General features: G+C 44.0%; 2 protein-coding genes and 2 pseudogenes across 3 annotated transcripts; 2 read left to right on the top strand and 2 right to left on the bottom strand.

Moving 5' to 3' along the window:
• LOC136522303 (uncharacterized) lies at window positions 1–9,433 on the top strand (annotated as a pseudogene).
• A 4,190-nt stretch (window positions 9,434–13,623) lies between these two features.
• On the top strand, window positions 13,624–15,005 carry LOC136484340 (uncharacterized). The gene is made up of 2 exons (XM_066481594.1): window positions 13,624–14,162; window positions 14,258–15,005. The coding sequence occupies exons 1-2, from the start codon at window positions 13,991–13,993 to the stop codon at window positions 14,476–14,478; spliced, it is 393 nt and encodes a 130-aa protein (XP_066337691.1). The 5' UTR covers window positions 13,624–13,990; the 3' UTR covers window positions 14,479–15,005.
• A 319-nt stretch (window positions 15,006–15,324) lies between these two features.
• LOC136522233 (MOB kinase activator-like 1A) lies at window positions 15,325–19,551 on the bottom strand (annotated as a pseudogene).
• Window positions 19,552–20,266: 715 nt separating this feature from the next.
• Window positions 20,267–26,025, bottom strand: LOC136522082 (AUGMIN subunit 7-like). Of its 2 annotated transcripts, none has more exons than XM_066515901.1 (8): window positions 25,105–26,023; window positions 24,952–25,013; window positions 24,695–24,786; window positions 24,342–24,467; window positions 24,081–24,171; window positions 23,566–23,673; window positions 23,324–23,422; window positions 20,267–22,893 (listed from the first exon to the last, which is right to left on the bottom strand). In XM_066515901.1, exons 1-8 carry the CDS (start codon window positions 25,715–25,717, stop codon window positions 22,705–22,707), a joined length of 1,380 nt encoding a protein of 459 aa, XP_066371998.1. In that variant the 5' UTR covers window positions 25,718–26,023; the 3' UTR covers window positions 20,267–22,704. The 2 variants fall into 2 exon arrangements, with proteins under 2 accessions (XP_066371998.1, XP_066372062.1); XM_066515965.1 differs by lacking the exon at window positions 20,267–22,893 and adding an exon at window positions 22,936–23,232 and having other exon boundaries at window positions 25,105–26,025.
• Window positions 26,026–27,696: the final 1,671 nt, after the last annotated feature.

The following is a 27,696-nucleotide window of genomic DNA, read 5'->3' as shown; positions in this document are numbered from 1 at the left end:
CCATTTCTCTGCCAGGGCCAAGCCCAGTCCATAACCCTTCGCGACTCGCCTCCCAAGTAACTGTAGTGCCGTCGTGGCGCCACCGCTTCGCCTCCCCGTCTTGGCGGCTCAGCGCCGCTCCTCCGCCCCGGACATCTCGCTCAGCGTCGTCGACACCTCCACCTCGGCCGCCGCCGCCTCCGCATCGCCGCCTCCGCATCCCCTAGGGCGACCTCCACCTCATCTTCCTTCCTTGGTATCCACCGTGATGTGAGTGCGCCCCTCAACTCCTCTCCTACTGCTTAGGGTTTCTATACTCATACCTTGATACCCGCGAGGCCGCGATGCGTGTTCTCGTAGTTCTCCTAAACCCTTTCTAATAGAAATGATGCGGGTGAGTTTAGATGTGTATTAGATTTTTTTCCTTCCTTGCTTCCATCTCTTGCACTGCATTTCGATGGCACACTCAACTGCTAGAAAATCAACTGGCTAAAATTTAAATTCACGGAATGGGTACTAGGATTGCTCTTGCTACTGGCGTACTGTGATTTCTAAAAAAACACCAGCCCAAGTAGAAGTCACTACCAGCTTGTAATGTTAGCCCATCAACAGCCTAGGGAAGAAGGCCTAGCCCTAGCTTGCATGCCGATGTTTGGTTCGATTCGTCTTTGGTATACGGCGGCTGGTAGCGTCCTCCCAATCCCATTCATCCCCAGCCCTGCAGTCCCCATCTGCAGAGACGTAGCTAGGCGAGGCACCCAGTGGCCCTGCACGCAGCACAGCAGTGGCCAGGCCCCAAGCAGGTCGAGGCCAGCACGGAGGCTCCAGCAGCAGCAGCGTTCCCCTCCACCTCCAACATCCAGGGAGCAAGCCACAGGTCCTTGTCCTGTAGCTAGTGCCTCTCCCATGGTTAAGATCCAAAAGTTTAGAAACATAAACCCAATTGGCACAGAATTAATCTGTTGCTCAGGTGCATCATTTAGTTCTATCTATATATATGCATGTGATTGTTTTTTTTGAAAATGTTTTTACATTTACTATCATCACCAATTTTACATGATTATATGAGTTTATTTCCTGTTGTAAGCATAAGTATCAAACATGATAGTTATTGAGTAGTCAGCCCCCTTGTTTGGTCCATTTTGGAGGTCCACCACTGGTGCTACTTGAGTGAAACCTCACCGAATACTAATATTGGTCAATTTCCTGGTGTTTTTGGGCAGTAGCAAAGAGGCAATGGAGAGGGTTTCCGGCACAGAGTGTAGAGTGGGCAAGGCTATTATGAGCAACAAGGAGGAGGAGAAAGAATGCCAAATAACCAAAGAAGAGAAGGGACGGAAGAAGGGGAAGAAACATAAGGACAAGGGTCGGGGTGGCGATTGTGAGGGCAAGGCTGTTATGAGCAACAAGGAGGAGAAAGACTGCCAAATAACCAAAGAAGAGAAGGGACGGAAGAAGGGGAAGAAGCATAAGGACAAGGGTTGTGGCGGCGATTGTGATAGCTCAATTCATTCTGGTGACAGGAACCATAGCATTGAGATGGAGCAAGCTGATGTGTCAGCCACGATGGCTGAAAACCCCTGCTTGGAGCATGCAGAGGCTGCTATGAGCAAAAGCTCTGTGAAGAAACATAGGAAGAAAAAGAAGAAAGATAAAGAGGTTGAAACTAATGGCCAGACTCAGTTTCTTGATGCTGATGAAAATGTTGTGTCAGAAGATGCGGAGAGGAACAACGGAGAAAGAGAACATGATAGGAAGTCGAAGAAGCGCAAACGAAAGCATCAGGATGATGAGACTGCCTCGAGTGGTTCTTCTAGTAATAAAATTGTTTTAGGGAAAGATAAGAGGAGGAAAAAGGAGTGTTTAGTTACCTTGGACTTGGAAGAGGGCAATAAATCTGACATGTCAAAGATTGGGAAGAAGACAGAGAGCAAGAAAAAGAGGAGAAAGGAGAGAAATAATATTGGTGTTGACCTAAGACAAAATGCACCAGCTGGAGAGGGTAAGAATGGTAAGGGTATCAAAGAGGAAAAAAGTGTGTGAGGATGAGAATGATGGCGGTGAAAGAGAAAAAGAAAACATGGCAAAGCGAAAGCACAAGGGTAGATGAGTGAGCTTCACTGATGATGTGGAGGTGTTTAATATAGGTGGCAGTGATGATGTAGAGGATGATGGGAGTGGTGAAACTGAACTTGTGCTGTTGTGCATGGACGACGGTTTACCTCTGAGGAAGATGCGAAGCTAATGGAAGCCATGGTGAAATATGCAGAGGTTTCTTCTCTTGCTTTTTAGTTTATATATTGCTGGGTTTCACAAATTATATGCATTCTATTTAGTGCCTTTGCTTGCTTATAAGTGTATGTGGATTACTATTATTTGTTACTAAGTGATGTGGATTATTATTCTTTAACTTACAAAGATGGACGTTGACAATTCTTTTCCCAATTTTAATGTATGTACTACCCGATTACTGTCTGTTGTCTACTGAAATGTTTAACATATTGATGAAATGAACTTTTCATTTTGTACTTATATTTTCATGTACTGTTTGTATAAGATACTTCAACTCAGTATTTTCAACATTCATGTAATAGCTATTGTTGTACTTTTTACCTCTCCTTTTTTGCATTAACTTTAATGGGAGAGTTCAGAATGTTCTTTACATAGGCTTAACCTATATTTTTAGGTATTCTCATGTTCTATATTTTATTAGTAACCAGTATTACATATATTAATTATTTTTGGAGTTTCGGTGCTATATCATGTTTCTACTTGTTCTGTTTACCAAATAAATAAATCGGTGGGTGGTGGCTATAGTTTACGTGCTCACCGTGGTTCACACTTCACTTCTTTTAATGTTTTCCTCAATATAGATGAAGCAATTAGGAGAGAAAGGGTTAGAGATGATTGGAGATTGTATTAAACATCCAGAGCTCAGGGGTTGCTGGGTTGAAATAGGTAAGCCATAAACATTTGGAGCTATCTATTTTACATTCCCCCTCTTATACCGGCTTTCCCTTTTGTAATTAGTATATCAGTTACACATGTAAACTTGTAAGCACAAATTGAAATCAGTCTTTAGGCTCATATGCTGAAATCAATAGTTTGATTGCAAATTTTATTCTTGCCGAATATGCACTTTGCTGATAATTTAGGAATTTGGCTTGTGAATACTGTAAAATGAATCTTGTCAAAGTCTATGTTTTCCTGATCTAGTTAGCAGATGGCTTACTAAGTATTTGTTGCAGCAAAATCATTACCTCATAGACCCGCAAAAGCCGTATACAAACGTGCACGGATCTTACTTCAAAGGAGTGCTGAACGTAAATGGACTGAAGAGGAGTACGAGATAGTTCGACGGTAACATAAAATCCTCCTACTGAGAATTTTGAAATTTAGTTTAGTTTTCCCTTATATATACTAAGTTTACTTCACATTTCTACATTTTAGTTTTAGTTGTAGAGCTCAACCAAAAGGTTGGATTACATGGAACACTAGTCCTTAATTCTATCTTGATTCTGTGTAGTATATTAATAAATGTGCTAAGAGATGACAAGATAGCTACTAGCATCCCTGCATTACTGAAGTTAGATTAACTACTCCATCCGTTCCAAATTGTAAGTCATTTTGGCTTTTCTAGGTACATAGCTTTTGCTATGCATCTAGTTTAGATATAAACTATGTATGGATACATAGTAATAACTATGAATTTAGAAAAGCCAAAACGACTTACAATTTTGGAATGGAGGGAGTTTGATAGCATATTAACTGTAATGTGCTATATCGTTCTGATGCTCTCTGCCTCCCCCATTTCTAGCCTTAAAGACATTATTGACAAACTTAGCAAAAAATGCAATATTTAATTTGGTACTGTGTTTAAGATTAGTAATTTCCTTTAAGTTGAATTTTCTTTGTAACTGATGATTTTTTCTTGGATATGATATCCTATCTCTTTGCGTCACTGTATATCCTATACTTGCTGCGTAATATAAAGCCTAGCTGTCATTCACATTGCAGCATACTTTCTTGGCATTTATTGTGAGAAGTAATGTTAGGATCTTATTTTATGATGACTGGCTTCAGGTGATTAAGATTGCCATGCATGACACAGATTTGTTGAAAAGAATGGCAGAAATTGGAGGGTATTAGCAAAAGAACTTGGAAAGAATGAAATCCATGTAAAAGATACTTGGAGACGAATCAAGCCCAAAAATTTGAAAAGAGGTGTCTTCCACTGTATAGCCTTTAAGTTTATCACAAGTTAGCTAATTCATTAGCCAATATGCATTTTCATCATTACAACTGTACCTCCTTTTTCATTGTTGTGTTTGGTATCAGAATGTTTTTTCTTGCATTAGTTTAATGGCACTCATTTGGGTTAATAAAAAACAAGATTATGGGGATATAAAATAGACTTTTACTTTAGTTTATTTCAGTTTTGTTCCGTAACTTATGTTATATTCCACAGAGATATTTGCATAGCATGTGTTCATGCTTTGTCATATATCTAATTTGAAACTCGGTATGAGCCATACAGGGTTCACAATAGTTTTTTTTTTTTTTTTTTTGAAACAAAGGCAGGAGCTCTGCCGCTCAATTAAGACAGAAAGAATTTATGTACAAGAGGACTAGCCAACGGGATGTCAAAAGGGCACCCGAAGGCTAACCAACCCACACGACGCAGCTGAGCACGAACACGGCACACTACCATGGGTTATCGTTGCCGAGCATGGCAGAAGACGCCAGCAGCTCCGACTTCTCATGGCAGTCCACACACAAGCCACCCACCAATGAGCCCGAAGCAAGCGGCCGCAACCGGTCATCGTTGCCAAGCTCTAGTACCCCGCAAAGAGCAGCTCCGACTTCCCATCACGGCCACCCGCCTCGCCTCCAGCGCTTGCCGACCCCTAGCAGACCCCAGCCAACGATGAAGGAGGGTGCTCGCCGCGTGTCATCGTTGCCGAGCCACGTCCTTGACGCAGCAGCTTCGACTTCTCGCAGCAAGACCCACCTCCACGCGTCATCGAGGCGCCAAGAAGCGAAGAACAATCACCGAGGAGACATCGAGGCCACGACGAAATCCAAACGCGACGCCTTCAGGAAGGTAGCGACGTCGATGGCGCCACCGTCGCACGTCCAAAGTGGACCGGGCTTTCACCCTTGGATGATAGTGCTAGAGGGGATACACGACACCCCAAACAGGGAAAGCGGCACCCACAGGTGTCGCCGTCGCTAGGCTTTCGCCCAAGGAGTCCTGAAGCACGAACATCGGGCCAAGAAGCAAGGCCCCTTGCCATCCGTCACTGCCTACACCGTTGTCCTGCCGCTCCACATTAACCCCTTCCGAGGGGCCTCGACGCGTCGGCTGCACGCAGCAGCCGCACAGCTGCGTCGGCCGTCACCCCCTCCGGCCGGGCAACGCGGAGCCGGACCTAACTCCGCTGCTCGCGAAAACACCGCCGCACGACCAACGCCTCAGGCGGCCATTGTCGCCGGCTCTTGGCACGTGCTGTCGACGCTACGATCCGACGTCAGCCACCACCAGACACGCGCGCCCACCCCTGTGGACGCCGCCCCCTGCCCAGCGGCGTCAGAACCGGTAGTAGAGCACCGGTGCCGACACCCTTTGCTGTCGCCGCCGCCTCCGCCTTGGCCAGCCACCGTCCTCGCCAGCCCTTCGAGAGAGTGTCGGGTCCAGGTACCGAAGCTCCAGATCCGGCCGCGTCGAGCTCGCCGTCGCATCACCCGCCCATCCTTCCAACCACGGTCGCTGCAGCCGCCATTCGCCGAGCTCGCCGAGAGCCAGCACCGCGCAGTTGTACAGCAGCGCGGGCACGGGCCCCTGCCCGGCCACCGGCCGCCGCCTGATCCCTGCAGACGTGCACGAGCCGGCCCGGCTGGCCGCCGCCGCCCCAGGCTCGGGCAGGAGCCCCGACGGTCCCCACCTTCGCCGGATCTGGCCGCGGGCCCCAGCATCGCGTCTCTGCCGCGCCGACACCGCGCCCCGCCCACTCCACGCCGTGCTGGAGCCCGCAACGCCGGCGAGCACCAACGCCACCACGGCGCCGGCCGTAGATTCATGGCGTGGGGCGCCGGTTCCTCGCCGCCGCACAGCTCCATGCACAGCAGTCAGGCGCTGAGGTCGATCTACCCTCAGCCGGATCCGGCCACCGGGGCCGCGGATCCGTGAGCCGGCCGCTGGAGCAGCCACCACCGCCGCCGGAGCAGCCACCCCCATCACCGGGCACCGGGAGGAGAGAAAGGTTGGAGGATGGAGGAAGGCCCCGCCGCCACCATCATCGCGGCTGCGCGGCCTCTAGCAGCACGCTCCGGCGGCGGCAAGGAGTCATGGGGAGGGAGGGAGGAGGGGTTGGTGGAGGCGGCGGCGCCGCCCGTGTCGCTCAGGCCAAGCGACGCGGGGGCCGGGTTGTGCTCAAATAGTCATCTTTAGAGTAGGTACCCCTTATTTTGGGTGCAGATGGTTAATTTGAGCACACTGTTAAAAAGTAGAGGCATGGCAAATGGCAACAACCTTGAATTTCATTTGGTTTGTGTCAGCTTTGAATGACAGGCACCTGTTTGGAGAAAATGTCAAAGCATTGGTACTTCTGTATAACATGGCTAGACTGCATGTGTATTTGTATCTTCAGTTACAATGTGTTGAGTCAGTTAAATTTAACCAAGTTATAGTTTCAAAGGATGTACAAATTAGATTTTGTGAAAGACCATAAGTTTTAAAGGATTTACTAATTAGATTTTGATGTAAACAGGGTTTCACAATGCAAAGGATGTGTCCTAAGTTTTTTCTACCGTGAATTGATGTTTCGTTATGTAATATAGAAAGATAATACTTTGGTGTGCTAACTTGTCCATTGTGTTTCGGTCCTCCCCCCCCTTAATTGGTGAAATGTTCAGGGCATTGGACTCAGGATGAGTACCAAAACTTATTTGATTTGGTAAATTTGGACTTGCGTGTGAAAGCCCATCAAAACTTTGATCCTGGTCACCGTCGGGTGTGTAGTTCTTTATCCTTGTGCATATTTTATTTCAGTTTTATGTTTACCATCTTCCATTAGTGCTCTTTCACATTGATGTATCCTTTATTCCATATAATCAAGTGTACTCATTTGTGACAGATAAGAGATAACATTTCTTGGGAGGCTATCAGTGATAAATTAACCACTCGTAATAACCGCGACTGCTGCAAGAAGTGGTTACTGTTGCCAGCCATTTAATGCATAACATAATTTCCTCCTTGAATATGGGCCTAATTCTGTATATTTCAAGTTTTTCTGCATTTTCTTTTTTGTTGGTCTGCCTTGTCGTCCTCAAACTGATTTGGTATCAGTTCTGTTCGTAGAAGTGCAGTGCGTGGACGCGTGGTATCTCTTTGGCATATTTATTGTTAAGACATTTTCTAGTGAGGCTGGTGCTGATACCAGGCATTGGTACAGACTCTATTGCAATGTGAATTATTTTTCACATTGTCTAAACTAACATGGTTTGGTTGTATCGAAACTCTTGTAAAATGATTAATAGCTTCAAAAATGTTTGAGATTTTATTATAGTGTCGGTTTGGCATGCTTTGATCACTGAAACTCAATCCTTTGTATTGCTAATTTTGGTTTGTTTGTCCTAAATTTTCAGCTTATGTATGAAGATACTATCTTCGGACATATGTAGTCATTAAATGAAATTTATTCATACATAACAGGTACCAGCAATTAGCATCACCACTGGTTTAAAGAAGGAATCTGGGCAGATACAGATGATTATCTGTTAGTGGAAGCGTAAGTTTCTATGGGTTACCTATCAAATATTGTAATATTGTCATAACAAAATGTCATCTGCTTGTCGTTGGGGCTATGATTGTGATATGGCCTGAAAGTGCCTCCGAACTTTGAGGTATAAATCTATTATTTCAATAAGGAAAATTTGTGTATTTGATCCCTCTGCTTTTGAGTTAATGCAACTTACCCCTTATACTTTTAAAACCAGACAAATTATCCTTTCTTCATCTATACCAATTCAAAATAGGTCTAATATCAGACATGGAATTTTATTACCCTTCCTTTTAATTTACTCTTCTTTTCATGCACAAAATCTGAACGAATAGAATGAAATGCAAGTTCTTTTAGATGAAGGAGGTGTGTACCTGAACAATATTTACCATGTTCACCATGATAAACTGATAATGTGTGGCTGATATGTTTGAATTTTAGGCAATATGCCTCCTGTTAATGTTGCTTGGTATAGCATTGTATTGTTGTTTCTTGGTAGCATTTTTCTTCTGTCTTTGTTATCACGATACATTATTTGTTGCCTGCACTAAATTTTCTTAACAATAAACCAGGCTTCAAAATGTTGATGTTGTTTGTGTTGAAGATGTTGACTGGGAGAACCTTCTTGAGCATAGGTGAGTGTTGATTGCTGATTGTTGACTTAGCTTCAATCTTTCAACATAGCTTGTTGCTAGAATTTAGTAGTTTTGGTATATGGCTCCCATTTTCATTGTTTTTTTAACATGAAATTTAATTGAGTTGATCCAGTCCTCTGTGATTTCAGCGAACTACAGATCATTTAGTGCTATTCCATCTGATCCGATGAATGTTAGATTGCCTCTTTCTTTCTGAGGGGAAAAAACATTTGTTCTGAAAGGGCATTAGCATTACAACACTTAACAGAGAACCTTTGAGCTCTTGGGGACCATAGAGTGACTGCCTAGTTCATATGCCATTAATTCTTTCTTGCTGAGGTCCTTGCTTGTGTTGCCTTGCATTTTCCTGTGCTTGAAATTTGAAAACCTTGCATATGACGTAGGTCTTCCTTTTAGTAAAGATTCCAGCATTATGGAGATTGTTTTTTCCTACCAAGACTACTGTGTAGCAAATCGCCTATTCGGCTAAACTTGCGATATTCTGTTTAATAGATAGATAGATTATAAAATTAGTAACAAACTGTACTCATTAAGCGAATTTTTTCAAAAAGAATGGAATGCTTTCCATATATCAATGCTAAGTGTCATCGGGCCACTTTGGTTAGTGGTTACAGTAACAGGGTGTTTTCTCTTACTTAGGTCTGGGGAGCTTTGTCGTCAAAGATGGAACCAGATGGTCCGCGTGATCGGTGGCCACAGAGATAAGCCTTTCATTGAGCAAGTGGATGTGCTTGCAAGGCGATACTGCCCAGAAATGCTTCCGTACAGGAAATCAAAAGCATGTGACTTATCGGCCGACGAACTTGTTGGAGTCTCTGACTTGTAATGGCTAGCATAACCCCGCAGCATGTGCTGTTGTAAAATTGTTTAGCTTTTGTAATATGGTACAGTATGGGGATCTGTAGAAATGTTAGCAGCATATATATGGTTCTAAAGCTTCAGTCAGACCTTCAGTGCACACTGCCAAGGTGTCAGCACTGTGACCTCCACAAACTGGTATTGTCGAGGGCTTCTGTATCTGGATTTGAAATGTTGTTGCTCCACTGAATTTAGTTCTCAATGCTGAAATGACGGATGTTTTGTCGTCCAACTAATCACGATTAAGGGTTAATTGGTCCCGTGACCTTTGATTAGGCACTAAGACTCAGATTAGACCGACTAATTGTCTGATTGGGTGGTGGATGACTAGTGATGCAATCTGAGCTTGTGCCCTGTTCGCTTGGCTTATAAGCTGTACTTTTTTAGCCGACGAATAATATTTTTCTCTCACAATAAATTAGCCATCAGTATTTTCAGCTATGGCTTATCAGCCAAGCGAATAGGGCATTGGCAGTTGTGCAGTGTGCACTTCCATTTGTCCTTAAGTGAAAATCTTGCCGTCTTCCCTTCTCCCTTTCACAGCTGCCGGCGGCCGCCGCCTCGCCCCTTCCCAGCTGCTACCACCTACAGCTCCGCGGGATTACGAAGGTAAACTCCTCCAATGTTTAGTGTTGTCCTCCTCCTACATCATCCTGTCTTTGCTCTACTACTGCTCTGGGATGGATTCGGCAGTTCTGGACCAAGACCAACTATACAGTAGTACAGTACTATATAGCTAGGCATTTAGGCCGGACGACTGTGCTGCCCACTAGGACCAACTAGGCTCGACTAATCGAGTTGGTCCACAACTAATCATTATTAGTCGATTTTGGTACCATGGCGACTAGGGTCGTTTAGACAAGTACAGTAGAAAACTTTGGTGCTGGTGATACAACATGTTGAAGTGTTGATGGATTTTGAGAGATAGATGTAAATGTTTTATCATTTTGGTGCCGATTCAATTGCTTTTTTAGAAGGAGGTAATATAGAATTTCCTACTCATCTGCCATCATTTTGGTGCCCATTCTGTACTGTGTACGGACGGACTATGGAGCCAGGAGCCATACATCCACGCTGGCATAAAACACAGAAAATCCAGTGGATGAGCTTGCCAGTTCGGCTGATACATAAGCTGACTGATAAGTCGGTTGAAGCTATTTTGTTGTGAGAGAAAAATACTGTAGATTCTAGCTGTTATATGGTGTCAGAATGGTGAGTGTGTTAGATCTAATAGACAATAATTTTATTACATGGAATGGAACGCAAAGAAAATGGAGGGTAATGAAACGAGACATGCAATCTCAAGAAACTGCGACATGCCATCCCAATCAGTTATAGACACTATTCATTGGTGACCTTCAAGCACAATAATTTTTTTTAGACACAAACACTCATGTACGCATGTACACTCTTCTTGTAGTAAGCATTTGCATCATGAATTTGTCCAAGTTACCAAGTACACTAACCAAATTATGGCCATGTTTGAAACACCTTAAGCTTTACAATAAGCTAGCTATTTTGACAGTTGCCCATACATATGGTTTGTTGGAGAAGCTCATGCTAGATGTAGTATTTAGGCTTTTTTACTACTTTTTTCAAGGAGCATATCTGTAAAGATCCGTATGTCAAAAGGCCACCATGCCTGAAGTGAGAGGGGCACCATCATCGCTAGGAGAGGAGGGCCCTTAACATCCTTGTTTCGGAAAGAGAACGAGAACATGGAACAAGAACGGAAACATGGAGCTACACATTATAATGTAATTGTATTGTGTGATGTTCTCGGAATGGGAACATAATTGTTTCTGGAAAGGAATCATGACTATTCTTTAAACGAGGAACGTCGCTATGTTTCACGTTTCCACCTGCTAAAAGAGAGGGCCTCCGTCGCAAGGAAGAAGGGGCGTCGCTCATTGGCAGAGGCCTCATTATCTCCATCCTCCATCTCCATGTTAAGGTCAATCTCTGTTGGATCCATAGTGACCTGGCAAGCACAAGGGGTTCAAGCGGCCTAGGGGCACAAGGTCACCGTTGGCTAATTGGAGTAGTGGGCAATGCCGCAATGGTGAAGCTGCAGCAAAGAGGACATTTACCTTGTGACTTCGTAGACTTTGTATCATATAGGGATACATATATGATGGAAATTTAGTTGAATTCATTTTTTATTTTTAAGGGATGCATATGTTACTCCATTTGTCCGAGATGCAGAGGCGAACGTGAAAAATAGACTATACGAGATGTGCCTATGTGTTTGGCATGGCATTAGTTTTTTTTAATGAGAAGCGGGTGAAGAAGACTAGTGATGCAAGGCAGGTTACCCGTAAACCCACAAATAGGCTAAATTTTTGTAGGTTACTTGCAAATCGGCAAAAATTTAGCTTATTTGCATGTTCATGAACAACCCTCCTTGCATCTCTAAAAAAAGACTTCTTGTACACGAAGTGCTAGCGCGTTTAGGCATGACATTAGTTTATTTATCAATGAAGTAGAAAAAATACCATTAAATTATGGTCCATAATACTAGACCACTTCTTTATAACACTTTGTTTTTTTACTTTGAATTGAATTATGTGGAGTACTGACATTTTTTTATGACTGTCGGCTTGGCACCCTTCTCCTAGCTAGATCTGATCAAACATCATGTTAGACTGAGAAAAATGGTCAGGTCAAAATCTTTACCCCGAGCTTGATCTAACATGCTGGCAGGTCGGGCCACGCTATTTCTCAAGGTTTTTTAAGATTTCACACTATGTGTCAGGTTTTTTAGGTTATATCATGCCATAGAAAGAATCATGGCCCACAGTCAGGTCCATGAGTAAGCCTACTCCTAGCCACTCTCTTCGAATAAATCAATTTCTATAATTATTTAGGGGGCTCTTGCATCCATACCCCTATTTTATATCGATATTATGATTTTATCCCTGTTTTTTTAACTTTGTGAATTTACCCCTGCTTATTCAAAACGAAGCACCACTTTGCTCCTATTCCGTCATCCTCCCCTAATGGTGTTAACTTTTATACTAAAGGACAAATATGCCCTTGTGATTTTGTCCCTGGTTTTTAGGGCTATTTGTGATTTTACGCCTAACTTGGAATAAGACACATATACTGTATTTTGAAAAATTATTTGCTTATTGTGATGGAATGTAATACACTTTTGTTTTTTCTTTTCTTTTTCTCCTTTTCTTTTTTAATTTATTTTCTTTCTCACTTATTTTTTTTCTTTCTCCTCAATCCAATCCGGCTGGGCAACTTCTCCACGGGTTCCTCTGAAAAATATCTCCACAGGAGCGGGAGCCTTATCCACTGCACGCAGCTTCTTGCTGCAATGGCCTGGGCAAGTCCGTCCCGCCTGCACGCCGGGCCAAGCGGCGCCGCCGCACTGCACGCATCGCCTCAACCAACGCGCGATGGAGTCCGTCCGCGTGCCTCCGTGCCCGCGCGTCCGGCTGCGGCAAGCCGAGCGCCGAGGAGACAAAGCACAGCAGAGCCCAAGAACAAGAAAGTGTATTTCATTCCCACATCCCAATCGATCGAATACAGATGAGAAGCGGGAAGCTGCTCCGCAATCTCCTTTCGTCCCTGCCCAAATTTACCGATACCCCTGCCCAAATCCGCCAGAGATCACACCTTTCCACCAAATCCGGCCAGGATGCGGCGCAATCGGCGGCCACGGACCCAGCTCGCACGGCCGCAGCGCCCGCCCAGCCGCGCCCCCGACGCGGCCGCCGCACCCACCGCAGCGCCTGCCTTGCCGCGCCCGCCCAGCAGCGCGCCTGCGCACCCACCGCGCAGCGCGCCCGCCGGCCATGCCGCGACGCCTGCCCAGCGGCACCCGCCGCGCCGCGAGCTCGCAAGGCCGAACCCGCCGGCCGTGCCTCCTCGCGCGCCCTGCCCAATAGGCACCGGTGGACACGGTGCGGATATAACTGTGATAAGGGCATTTCAGCCATTTCGCATCTGATTTTATATGTTTTATTTTTTTAAATCGTTTAATCAGCCTCTAAATAACGGACATCGAAATCAGGAACAAACTGCTCCTTCGTTTTCAAAATAACAGGGGTAAAATCACAAAGTTGAAAAAATAAAAGTAAAATCATAATTGAACTTCTGGACAGGGACAAAAACACCATTTTCCCATTATCTAAAGTCAACTTTTAAGATTTGGCTAAATTTATAGAAGAAGTAACATCAAATAAAAATATTTTATGGTATATTTTATGATACTAATTTAGTATCATAAATCTTTGTATGTTTTTTAAAAATTCGGTTAAATTTTAAATATTTCTTTAAAATAACTCTAAAAATCAATTTATCGAATAACAGATAGAGTATTGTATGAGCTGAACAATGTACAATGTCGACAGAAACTAGGAACAGTATGAACAGGATTCTCTTGGAGCAGCAGCGAGCAGGTGGTTCCACTTTGCAGCCACGAGCCCACGATGCACGGACGGCCGGCCGGATGTGAGTGGATTCTCGGAGAAGGAACCGTATGGCACGACGCCCGCACGCCCGTTTCAAAAATTCAAAAAAATTCGAATCGCCTTTCACAACGGCCGCAGCGCCGTCTCGTGTAGCCATTCGCATCCCGTATATAAACAGCAACCCCCTCACCATCCAGTCATCCCCCATTCATTCCTCTGCCGCCGCATTCCAATCCCCATTCATCCCAACCCCACCACCAGCTCCGCAGGAGAGAGATCGCCCGTCGGAGCCATGACGAGGGGCGGCGGAGGCGACATGAAGTCTTTCTTCCGTCAGCAGAAGGCGCACGCCGGCGCCGGGGCCGCAACCAAGCCCACCGGCGGCGTCTCCATGAAGGCGGCGGCGGCGGCGGCGCAACACCACCAGAAGGCCGCTCCCGCCGTTCACGTCCACCCGGCACCAGGTACTATTCCCGGTCCCGAATCCCCCCGATCGCTGTTCCTCTTCCGCGGCACCACTGTCAGATCGATCGATTTGACTCGTCTCTCGTCACCGCAGATCACGGCGCCGGCGCCGGCGCCGACTCGACGAGGCTCCAGCAGGAGGAGCGGGAGCGGGCGGCCCGCGAGTTCGACATGGACATGCGCTACGGGCCGTGCCTCGGCGTCACCCGCGCCCAGCGCTGGCGCCGCGCCTCCTCGCTCGGCCTCGCGCCGCCGCCGGCGCTCCTCGCCCTCTGCACCGATGACCAGCCCTGCCTCTGGGAGGGCCGCGTCTAGTGCCCCTGCCCCGTGCTTCGCCGCCATGCTCCATCAGTAGTTTTTGTGTTCAGCAGGAGGAGAAGCAGCGTCGCGTTCGTCCGTTCTGCTCCCGCCTACCGCACCTCGTGGTAGCACCAGTAGTACCATCTGCACCAATCGAAGCTTCTGTGGTGCCATGCCATGTGTTGTGTTATTGCCTCTAGTATGAACCTTGGTGTCTGCTGTGTTATTTTGATCAGATCAGAATGGCATGTCTTCCTAATTTTTGTGTTATTGTGATCAGAGCAGAAATGACATGTCTTCCTAATGTTTGTGTTATTGTGATCATCCTAATGTCTTCCTAATGTTTGTGTTATTGTGATCAGAGCAGAAATGACATGTTTGTGATCAGAGCAGAAATGGCATGTCTTGTTACAGCAACATGGCATTTCTTTCATGTGTTCTATTGCAGTATCCATGTCATTTTTCATTAGATTGTCAGCTTCCATGTCGTTTTTCATTGGATTCTCTACCAGAGATGAAGGTTCAGATTATGGAAACGATACATACTTGCTTAATAGTTCCAAATTGAGAAGTTTATAGTTCTGAGGAAGTTTTAGATCCGAATCAGATGTCATTTTATTTTTCTCCTAAACCAAACTAACATAATCTGATCAACATCTAGCACATCAAAAAAGTTTCATTAAATCAAATTTGAAATATGCATTGACAATTTATTTATATGGTTTTGTAAATGTCAACAATATTTGTCCATGAACTCCAAATTGAAGAAGTTTTGACTTCGGACAAAATTGAAACGGTCTACAATTTAGCCAGTGGGAGTTTTTGGAAATAAGTTGACAAACTGACGGTAACACATAACCAGGAGGAAACAAACACTGCATACATTAATCCAACACAGCTTTCTTGTGTTTTTCTTTCTGCAGTACATCATCACCACCGTTCTATAGCTGATAACAGGCACACTTACATGGCCAATACATGATCAGGAAGAAACACACAGGTACAAACACATATATAACATTAGCAATGTCACATGCCCTTTTATGTCTAATAACTGGAACAATAAGCTCTATGCAGTGAAGTATTGTCGCAAACAGACTAAATTTCACAGCCATCAGCATTGAGAGCTCTGTATCCATGTTTAGTACAGCGTATTCTCAGTAAGGAACGATGATGGATTCGATGAGCTCCTGTAGTGGAGCCAGCTCCTTCTTGTCAATCAGGCCAAACTCCTGCAGCACAAACACCAAAGAACGTTAACTGCTGCCATTTTCCTTTTTTCCTGGCCAAGAATGTAGGTATGTAATTGTGTTGTATAAAAAGCAATTGCCATGAATGATGGGACCTACATTTGTAAACAGAATGAAGTGCTTGAAACAGGTATTGAGATGGGCCTCCTCTTTAAGGCTAACAATCTTCTGGAAATGAGAGTGGTAGATGTGGGCATAGACACGAAACAAGCGCTTGAATATTGTCTTTACTACTTCCTTGAAGTTTGGCGGGAATGGTGTGCCTTGACAGAGGGGAAACGAAATCCAAATCAGATAACATGCTCGATTGCATCCGATGTCAGGTGTTCACAAGAAACTAAGAGAGCTCCACGATTCCACAATAAAAAGCAACATACCAAGTTTTTGAGGGAATATGGATTCATCATCAAGCTGGCCTTCAATCCAATCCATCAGATACTCCACATATTTTGGTGCGGATACCTCTATGGGTTTCTTTATCTGCACACCATCAGCCCATCTGTACTCATACCTGCATAAACCTCATGTTTGCTCTGTCTGTCTGTCATGATATGATCTAAATAAAAACTAGTTTCCAAGAATATGCTAACTTGTTAAATGCTTAGCACCACAATAGGCATGCCCACAAACAAAGTCCTTTTTCAAAATTTTCTTCTCTCAAAAAGAGGCATAACCTGGACTATCCATTATCAAGATTCATATTACACTAGAACAGCATGTGAAAATGAGCATGGCCTTGCATTGCAGAGAAATACAAGTGCAATTAAGAAAAGGTAACCATGAGGCATACATTTTTTAGGTACACTAATATTGAACTTTTGAGCTAGTACATCATCATAATTCTAAGCTCTGACACCCTAACAATTGATAGTTATGTATAGCTTCTAGTCTTCTACAAAAAGAGATTAATTGGTTTCAAAGACTTCATGTCCCTATGAAGCCAGAAAAATGAGTCACTAGTCAAGACATAATAGCAAATAGCAACTTAGCAAGGAGACACTCAGCCTCTAAGAGTCATCATTCAATAGCAGCCTTGGTGAAACAGTTCACCGTACACAAAATTACAATTATTCAAATAAACTAGTCACTGACAAACTTTTTGGATAATTTTCACCATGTTGTATTTTGACAATCCAAAAGAATAGAATGTATGAAAACTTGTAAAGGCTCACTTTGGGCCAGCTGTCATTGTCGGGCAGCTCTCAGGTGTGCAGAATTCTGTGAGTGTGCCATACAGCAGATTAACTTGGTTAAAGAAATCCACAGCTGCAAAGCAAAACAAACATGCTAGCTTCAATGGAACAACCGAGTTAGGTGAAAACTGCAAACGAAAGGGAAGAATATTACTATTCACAGCAAGCCATTCATTGATATCCTCTCCAGGAGGCAACCTCACAGCTTCCCTAAGGTTTCCACTGCCGAGAGTGGCATCTATGTGCTTTCGGAGCTGCGCTCCCTGCAGACAGAAAGAAAAGGTCAAGTTAAGCATCACACTATTCACATTGTAATTTATGACTCGATGCCTGCTTATTTCTAGTGGCAAATAAAACATGCAAGATTTGAAGACAGTGTATAGGAAAATCTAGAAAGTTTGCTCATCACAGGTGATTTAAGAGCCATGGCATGTACTGAAGATTGAATGTGCTAGAAATAACTGCCGCAAGTCTTTCATTAACACCACTCAATGCTAAATAAGCATCCTACATAGTTTCGCAAAGGATTCATTGGCTATATAAATACTACCACCATAGATGTGGGACAGCAATGTTTGTTAGACCTTTCACTGAAAGTATTTGTGTACTGGATTTAATTGACACATGATAAGAAGCAAAGGGAATCTTGTTATCAGTGTTTCAAAATGTTTAGTACAGAGTGTCTTGGAATAGATGGAAGAATAAAGCAATCCAACAAAACTGCTTGTGTCACTTATGTTAACAAATGTGCAGTGATAAACAGAGCTCTTCGCAATAGCCAACAAGAATGTCAACCGAGCAAGATATCCTTTAGTTCTGGACATGGCCAGAACAGAAAGACTAAAGCCAAAACAGATAACTTAAAGTCTGTCTACTTCCTGAACACTCTGATAAGATCGATCACCAATTCATACTCCTGAAGTTTAACCCAAAGTTCTAACCAGACTAATTGCACTAGCAGACAAGCTATATCGCATACTTTTCAGTGACAAGAATAGCCTGCATCTGCATGCCCCCTAAACAGTTCATGACAACTGATTAAAATCCTGGATGTAGCATGGCCAAACAAATCACTAGAGATTGCAACAAATTGGCACCTAGATACATTGCTCGCATGTTCAGTCATCAATCATGGTCCTACCGGTTGCAACAATAGTGCTTAGCCAGGTGGCTCTGATGCATGATCACCTGGACACATCAAATTTTGATTGATGATCCAGAGCAGCAAGGCAACGGCCACCACACATGAAACGCACTTTGCATGCTACGCAGCACGCCAAACAATGGGCACAAGTACAGGCAGTTGTTGCTGGTACCTAGTAATAACTAGTACTTAAAGAGGGAACTGGGAAGTCAAAATTCTTACCTTGCTGCCTGATGGAGCACTCTTCTTGGGACGGAATGTCTTCTGGTTCCTGCCAGAGGAATAAAAAGCACTGATAAGGACGATTGCTGCATCAGAAGCTAAAATCAGCACAATTCCTCAACAACGCGGGGCATGTTGGGTTGCAAGGGATTAATTCCCCAAGTGGAACCAATCCAGGGTGGGATTGAGCCATGGGTATCTGCTTTCCATGCAGAGTAAATGCGCAGCCAATCTTATCTTACAGGGGAATGCAGACCAGGCCTCCCATGCATGCCATCTTGTAGATTTCAGGCAGGATTTGGTTCCACGACTCACTCTAGAGAAGTGGCTTGATTCCAGGCGGCGGTGAGGGGGCTTCACAGGGAGCTGGTGGAGAAGTGGTCTAACTGAACACGCCGGGAGAAGTGGGCTAACTGAACTCGCATTTTAGGGAGGAAACCCAAAACCAAGGTGGAAAAACAAGGGTTCAGCAGAGCGGAATAGGACTCCCCACAGTGGCACTAGCATGGCCGTGATTGCTCAACGCAGAATATCCCCTAATTAGGGCCGATCCCCAGCTAGAGCAGCGGATCAAGCTGGGGAGGGAGTTCCCCGATCCCGCAAACCCCGCGCGTGCGAGATCTCAATTCCAGCAGCAACGGCCTGGATCCCGCCGTCCCGAACCCACGGGCGCCAAGCCAGGGACGAGGGGGGTAAAAAAAGCAAAGCGAGCAGAGCGAAGAAGCATGTGTACGATACGATCGAGATCGCGCGAGCGCTCACCGCCCAAGCCCGAAGAGACTCATCCCTCCTCCTCCGCCTGCCCTCCCTCGATCCGGCGCGCGGCGGAGCAGTGGCGGAGAGTGGAGACGGCGACGGCTGGACCTGCTGCTGCTTTTGGCGAACGCGGCGAGGGACTGCGAGGAGCCTAGAGGACGGGGCCCGAGGTGGGAGGGCTGGGTTGCTCCTGACGAGAGCCAGATGTGAAATGATTGGGCTCGCTCGTCAGAGGCGGCGTGGGCCGGCGCAGCGAGGCGCGGCGGGAGCGCCGTCGGATGGAGGGGACGGACGGCGGATGGAGGCCGCCTGGCTGGCATCCATCCTCCCCCGGGCCCCGGGTCAGATCAAGATCCACTACTCCTGCAGTCCTGCGTCGCGTCGCAGCTCGCCACCGCGCGGGTCGCGGCTCCTGCCACGTGCTCTACGCTCTCCAGGATCCCTCCTCCCACTGTAGCACACTCGTGCACGGATGCACCGTGCACATGGACCATTACTTTTTTTTCCAACCCCCTTCTGCGCCTCCCAATTCCTATCGCTCTCCGATGCCTCAATTACGAAACTTTTGGCCGATGGTCAAATAATATGCACCGGATACCCAACCTATTTGGTTGTATACTAAATGGCATATTGTTTCAAAAAAATATACTCAAGGGCATGTGTTGGTTGCACGGGGCAACTTGCCACGCCAAAAAAGTCCGGCAACTTTGGCCGCTGCTTGATTGCCGTGTAAATTTTAGCCGCCAGCTCCCGTGGCTTGTCGTTTTGTCCGTAACGAAGGTGAGACATGCGGCGGTCATTCTTCCCGCCACGCAATTGTAGCGCTGCTAAAACGGCGTGGTTAGCCATGGCGTGTAACCAAACATGTCATCAATCTTATCTTGATCCGTTGTATTATATTCTGGACATATATATATATAGGGAGAGACTATTCAGTAGCCGGCTACAAAATAAGTTATTCTATAGCCACCTCCATTTACTATAATTTTATACACTAATTTACGATAATGTCAATACATATTTACGATAGTTGGGTTACTATAACACATGGAGATATTTACCATAACGTTATAGTAAACCACTTAGTAAATTAACATAGTAGTTATCGTAACTCAAAGTGGCTACAGAATAAGTTATTCTATGGCCAGCTACAGAACAGTAGTTCTATATATATATATATATATATATATATATATATATATATATATATATATATATATATATATATATATATATATATATATATATATATATATATATATATATATATATATATATATATATAGACACTAGTATTTCTGTCTAATGAATAGAAATGGGGTTAATCTCGGATCGAAAAAAATACTTCTAGATACATGTAAAGATATCTATGTATATTCTAAATATCACCCGCGACTATAGTAACAGTGTTGCAAAAAACAATAATTTTATGGTCGGATATGAAGTCATAGGCCAAAAAAAAACAATAGAACCACATTTGTCATAGCTCAATCTATAAGGAATTTTGTATATATCTTGGAACGGAATATTCCTATATCAAAGTATTTCAAGGTTGTATGGTTGAGCTGTTTATTCTATTATAATAGATAAAGAAAATCAAGTTTTTATTCTAATCATATAATAAAATCCAGAAGCTTAGAGCTACTCCTCCGTACTGTAGTATAGTGTATTATAGCTTTTAAAATTTTTACTGAAATATAAAGCACTCTATGTGGTGCCCATACTCAAGTCTAGCAAAGTTTTTTTTAAAAAGAAAACCATAATTTGGTGATAAAGGCCCCGTTCGCTTCGCTGAAAAAACATGCCGAAACATTGTTCCGCCTGATTTGTTGTGAGAGAAAAACACTGTTCCGGCTGAAAAAACAAGCTGAAAAATACGGATTATAAGAGAAACGAACAGGGCCAAACTCCTTAACCAGGTTTAATGCAGGGGTACAATGCGTCATTGAGTGTTCGTTTAATAAGTTATCTTAAACGTTTTAGAATGCATTGTGCTATATAACGGGTGGGTATATATGCCGTATTAAATGTTTTGGAATACACTACCTTATAAAACAGAGGGAGTAAGTGTGTTCGCTTCTGCAATGCTATTTCTAGTCCCCTACTGCCCTCTACCTCTTTACTCTCTCTCTCTCACTTAGTCATTGCTTTCACCAAGTGCTACTATGTAGGCACCGTTGGTTGGCTCTTTGCCTTGCCTAAGCACGGGCAAGCCCTTGAAGATGTGACGTCATTGTGGAGCACTTTATTCGCTTCAACGCTCTCCTCAGAGGCTACCTCAATCAGGCGAGGGCATCTTTGTCTCTGCAACCATACCTAACGTCCTACGAGATTACCACCAAGTGATATGACATGGTTGTTGAACGCAGACGCGAAAGTTGGGGCGGTACGCAAGGGTGAAGCATAGGTAAGCCCTCAAACATGAGCCGCTCACCGGATTAAAGTTAGTACAACCTATGATGTCGATGTAATGTCTAAGAACAAACTTGTGTAAATATGGGTCCGTTTCGGATTCCTCTATCTGTGCCTAGACGGGGACGATGTTCTAATACTTCGCTCTGTTCGTGAATAAATATATTCGTAGAGTGGTCTTAAATTATTTTTTAAAACTTTGACCAAATTTCTAGGAAAACTCGTATCATTAGATATACCATAGAATATATTTTCATAACATGCTCATTTTATGTCATAGATGTTATTACTCATTTATATAAAATTAGTTAAACTTAAGATAATTCGATGGACACGAATTTTAGGAATTGGTTTATTTGAGGACCAAGGGAGTATAACTATATTATAGGCATAATAATCGTAAACAATAGTGCAAGCCTCAAATGGCCCCGTAGGCGGGACATGCTCGGGTGCGTGTGGTTGGTTACCCATGTGTACCCAAGGATACAAACCAAAATTTGGCTACTTTGACCAAAATGGGCTTCCATTGAGTTTGATGCCAAAATTTAGCTTGGTAGTTTTTCCATTTGACCATCTTAAATCATTTTGGTGGCCTAAGTTGATCAAAACCATAGTCTGGTGACCAAAATTTGCCAAAATTTGGCTAGACTAGTGCATGTCACATTTAGGTGAAAACTGTAAACCAAACTGCTTGAAACGTCGGACTGTATTTGCTAAGCCTGTGAGCCACATATAAGCGGCCTTAAAATCTTGAACAACTGCAATATTATGTTTCGGAGTGTTCGTCGACAAAGTGAATTTCACTAGAAATATAATATATGGAATTCTCTTTAAATCCAGAATATTCGATCAACAAGAGAACTTATCAAGGATAAAAGCACATACATATACAGAAATGGCACAAACTCGAGAAGAACTCTAGATACAACTTATCAAGTATGATGTTTAGTAAGTGTTACAAACTAGACTCGCAAGAGGTCAAAAGCTTTACTAGTCCCTCCGTTTCAAACTATAAGTCATTTTTGTTTTTTTCTAGATAAATAACTTTTATTATGTATCTAGACATAGCATATAGATGCATAGTAAAAACAATGTATCTAGAAAAGGCAGAACTAGTTATGATTTGGAATGGAGGGTGTATGCATCAGAAGAAACTAAAATGCAAATGACTGATTTTTTTAATAGGAAGCAAACAACTGAATCACGGCAAGGTTACATACATAAATTCCTCGAAACTATATCTTGGTATACAAATGCTGTAAACTCATAGTGTTTCCCCCTGCTCACGTGCCACAGAAGTGGAAAGGATGGAAAGGCTGTGATTCAAGAAGGTCAGTGCAGATTCGCAGTCTGAAATAATCTTGGTCACAGATGAAGGCTCATTAGAAGCCGACAGTGAACCAGCAGCCATTGCAGTGTATGAATCTCGGAGACTCCTCAGATTTCCCAGGAACTGAAAAGTCACAGATAAATAACCAGGTCAAAAGGCATGTTCTGTGGGTTAGAAACAGGCACCCAAAAGACACAACACAGTGCGCTATCTAATTGGAGAGAGCATGGAATGAAAGATCCTGAGAAGATGCCCACTAACGGTAAAGAGATATGGTATTGTCAAGATGGAGCAGAATTACACGAGGTCATACAATTCCAAGGCAGGGCATTTCAAGAGATATGGTGTTCAATGCTCACTAACTGCACAGGAGCTGTAGTTATTCAAAGCAGGTCAAATTAGTTCTCAATTTCCAGCAGAAACACATTCTGTTTTATTCCTGTTGGTTACACTGTCCATCGGCTAACCATGTCACAGTATGCAGGCCAGTGATAGTAAAGTACCAAGAAATGAACAACATGACCAATTAGTGAAGTGGACATTCCAAAATTACCTTTAAAAGGGTATTGTATGCCTCCAAGAGGCGGTTAGCAGCTGGACCGAAGCCATGCAATTGTGGCACTTCCATCATGTGGGTCCAAGGATGGATTTCCTATATCATGGTAATTCAAATCACCTTTATTATACAGATATTCAGCACTTAAAATTAATAATCACCAACAGAAAATATTATACATATCCAGTGTATATAAACAAGATATGGGGAAAATAGGAATTGCTGCATAAGATATTCACCTTAGTATATATTGTGTTGAAGGATTTAACCGTTTCCAAAAATGATTTCAAGTGTTCCCTCAACTTCAACTCTGTCTCGGCATAGTCTTCATTTGGATTATAATCATACTGTCACAAGCAACTACACAGTTAACTTAAAATAGCATGATACTGACTACTAAGGGAAGAACAACAAACAGCATCATATACACAGAAAAAATCAGAATGTATTGTATCAGAAAGTAATTCATTATAAAAATTAAGCTAAATGGTTGCATGCTCTGAAAGATAACATACAACTGTGAAAATATCAAAAAAAAAAAAAAACTTTAGCATGCAGGTTGGGGTGTGAAGAAACGGACAAGAGGTCACAATTAGCTCTGCCTTTGATAATTAATGCACAACCTTTATAAAATTCAAAAGGAAGAAAACTGTGAAGCTAGTGCAGAAAAAGTTTCTCCAAGTTTCCATTCAAACATAAACCAGCATTAATTCCTGAACTAGAAACATATGTACAGTTGTATATTCTATTATACCTTCGATGCTAATTCCTGAACCATTTGCTGCAGATTGGACATCTTTTTGGTATACTCCGAGAGCTTCAACTCTAATTCAACGATATCAGGCCTACGAAACCAGAATTGAATTCATATTAGAAAATTTGAGGTGATTTGAACAATTTCGTTATTTGAGGATCACAGGGCGTCCACAAAGATTCAGACCATTGGAGCAATTCTGCAGGCACATGGAGCAGCTAGACAGTACATTTGGCATGGATTTAAATTGGAAGTACTTACAAGGGGTAAATTGATTGTATTTGGACATCTGCAGGGAAAAGTTTGCACTCCTCTGAAAAAATTTGGGCTTGTTTCTCAGCAATAGAATCTACGAGTTGCACATCCTTCTCCAATTGCTTATCAACACTACAACAGTACAAATTGTTCTCAGTACTTTATGTTAGGTACCCACCTCATATGCAAATTAACACAATACTTTTCTGTGTAAACAGATTTCATTTGGCATCATACATTACGATGTTGGAAGAAAGTTTTATCACAAGCTGCACAAGTTTTATGTATAATATCTATTGTATAATCAACATAGTAGGTACATTTTATTTCAGATACAAATAATTGTGTGTAAACCCAACCTCCATTCTGGATTGTCAGCGTAGCAACTAGCTTCCACTAGGTCGACAATAAGATGGAGCAGTTCCACCCGCTCCTCATAGCTACCTCGACCCTGCAACAACGACCGTTATGAACCGATGAAAGATGACACACCATACATCTCAGTTTGCAATTGCCATTGTGCTGTGCTTGACATCTTGGCATCTTGCATGACTATAGCACCATAAAATCCAGCAAATGTAACACATAACACACACAGGCCAGCCATTTCTATCACCTGAATCGCCTCGGTGTCCACCGAAGGTGTGATGCCCAGGAAGTTAGCTATCTCCGCCAGGTCTGCAGCACCACACGCCACCGCGAGATCAGCACCACGCGCGATCCCAGGAATGGAAAGCATTTTAGCCTAATGATGAAACCAAAACCTTACGTTGAATCCTGTTGTTCTCCTCGTCGCGGTCCAGGCTATCCCCCTGCCAGTTCTGCTGCGTGAAGGGCGATCTGTCACCTAGGGCCTCCGGAACGCACGCACCAAAAAATAAAACACATAAAATCATATGCGAAATGACTGAAATGCCCTTATCACAGTTATCCCATCCGCACCGTGTCCACCGGTGCCTATTGGGCAGGGCGTGCGAGGAGGCACGGCCGGCGGGTTCGCGGCAAGGCGGGCGCTGCGGTGGGTGCGGCGGCCGCGACGGGGGCGCGGCTGGGCGGGCGCTGCGGCCGTGCGAGCTCGCGGCGCGGCGGGTGCCGCTGGGCAGGCGTCGCGGCATGGCCGGCGGGCGCGCTGCGCGGTGGGTGCGCAGGCGCGCTGCTGGGCGGGCGCGGCAAGGCAGGCGCTGCGGTGGGTGCGGCGGCCGCGTCGGGGGCGCGGCTGGCCGGGCGCTGCGGCCGTGCGAGCTGGGTCCGTGGCCGCCGATTGCGCCGCATCCTGGCCGGATTTGGTGGAAAGGTGTGATCTCTGGCGGATTTGGGCGGGGGGTATCGGTAAATTTGGGCAGGGACGGAAGGAGATTGCGGAGCAGCTTCCCGCTTCTCATCTGTATTCGATCGATTGGGATGTGGGAATGAAATACACTTTCTTGTTCTTGGGCTCTGTTGTGCTTTGTCTCCTCGGCGCTCGGCTTGCCGCAGCCGGACGCGCGGGCACGGAGGCACGCGGACGGACTCCATCGCGCGTTGGTTGAGGCGATGCGTGCAGTGCGGCGGCGCCGCTTGGCCCGGCGTGCAGGCGGGACGGACTTGCCCAGGCCATTGCAGCGAGAAGCTGCGTGCAGTGGATAAGGCTCCCGCTCCTGTGGAGATATTTTTCAGAGGAACCCGTGGAGAAGCTGCCCAGCCGGATTGGATTGAGGAGAAAGAAAAAAAAATAAGTGAGAAAGAAAATAAATTAAAAAAGAAAAGGAGAAAAAGAAAATAAAAAACAAAAGTGTATTATATTCCATCACAATAAGCAAATAATTTTTCAAAATACAATATATGTGTCTTATTCCAAGTTAGGGGTAAAATCACAAATAGCCCTAAAAACCAGGGGCAAAATCACAAGGGCATATTTTTCCTTTGGTATAAAAGTTAACATTATTAGGGGAGGATGACGGAATAGGGGTCATGATTTTTTTATGGCATGATATAACCTAAAAAACCTGACACACAGTGTGAAATCTTAAAAAACCTTGAGAAATAGCATGGCCCGACCTGCCAGCATGTTAGATCAAGCTCGGGGTAAAGATTTGGACCTGACCATTTTTCTCAGTCTAACATGATGTTTGATCAGATCTAGCTAGGAGAAGGGTGCCAAGCCGACAGTCATAAAAAAAACGCCAATACTCCACATAATTCAATTCAAAGTAAAAAAACAAAGTGTTATAAAGAAGTGGTCTAGTATTATGGACCATAATTTAATGGTATTTTTTTCTACTTCATTGATAAATAAACTAATGTCATGCCTAAACGCGCTAGCGCTTCGTGTACGAGAAGTCTTTTTTAGAGATGCAAGGAGAGTTGTTCATGAACATGCAAATAAGCTAAATTTTTGCTGATTTGCAAGTAACCTGCAAAAATTTAACCTATTTGTGGGTTTACGGGTAACCTGCCTTACATCACTAGTCTTCTTCACCTGCGTCTCATTAAAAAAACTAATGCCATGCCAAACACATAGGCACATCTCGTATAGTCTATTTTTCACGTTCGCCTCTGCATCTCGGACAAATGGAGTAACATATGCACCCCTTAAAAATAAAAAATGAATTCAACTAAATTTCCATCATATATGTATCCCTATATGATACAAAGTCTATGAAGTCATAAGGTAAATGTCCTCTTTGCTGCAGCTTCACCATTGCGGCATTGCCCACTACTCCAATCAGCCAACGGTGACCTTGTGCCCCTAGGCCGCTTGAACCCCTTGTGCTTGCCAGGTCACTATGGATCCAACAGAGATTGATCTTAACATGGAGATGGAGGATGGAGATAATGAGGCCTCTGCCAATGAGCGACGCCCCTTCTTCCTTGCGACGGAGGCCCTCTCTTTTAGCAGGTGGAAACGTGAAACATAGCGACGTTCCTTGTTTAAAGAATAGTCATGATTCCTTTCCAGAAACAATTATGTTCCCATTCCAAGAACATCACATAGTACAATTACATTATAATGTGTAGCTCCATGTTTCCGTTCTTGTTCCATGTTCTCGTTCTCTTTCCGAAACAAGGATGTTAAGGGCCCTCCTTTCCTAGCGATGATGGCGCCCCTCTCACTTCAGGCATGGTGGCCTTTTGACATACGGATCTTTACAGATATGCTCCTTGAAAAAAGTAGTAAAAAAGCCTAAATACTGCATCTAGCATGAGCTTCTCCAACAAACCATATGTATGGGCAGCTGTCAAAAAAGCTAGCTTATTGTAAAGCTTAAGGTGTTTCAAACATGGCCATAATTTGGATAGTGTACTTGGTAACTTGGACAAATTCATGATGCAGATGCTTACTACAAGAAGAGTGTACATGCGTACATGAGTGTTTGTGTGT

This window comes from Miscanthus floridulus, chromosome 1, assembly GCF_019320115.1.
Source record: "Miscanthus floridulus cultivar M001 chromosome 1, ASM1932011v1, whole genome shotgun sequence".
Taxonomy (NCBI): Eukaryota; Viridiplantae; Streptophyta; class Magnoliopsida; order Poales; family Poaceae; genus Miscanthus; species Miscanthus floridulus.
This window is presented reverse-complemented; position numbering and strand designations above follow the sequence as displayed.

What these genes read in the sequence shown, in the direction of transcription:
- LOC136484340 (XM_066481594.1), top strand. Translation starts at nt 13,991, where the DNA reads ATGACGAGGGGCGGCGGAGGCGACATGAAGTCTTTCTTCCGTCAGCAG. An exon ending in TCACGTCCACCCGGCACCAG is followed by an intron (nt 14,163 to 14,257) that starts GTACTATTCCCG and finishes TCGTCACCGCAG; the next exon opens with ATCACGGCGCCGGCGCCGGC.
- LOC136522082 (XM_066515901.1), bottom strand. Translation starts at nt 25,717, where the DNA reads ATGAGAAGCGGGAAGCTGCTCCGCAATCTCCTTCCGTCCCTGCCCAAA. An exon ending in TCAACACAATATATACTAAG is followed by an intron (nt 23,423 to 23,565) that starts GTGAATATCTTA and finishes ACCATGATATAG; the next exon opens with GAAATCCATCCTTGGACCCA. An exon ending in CATACAATACCCTTTTAAAG is followed by an intron (nt 22,894 to 23,323) that starts GTAATTTTGGAA and finishes GTGACTTTTCAG; the next exon opens with TTCCTGGGAAATCTGAGGAG.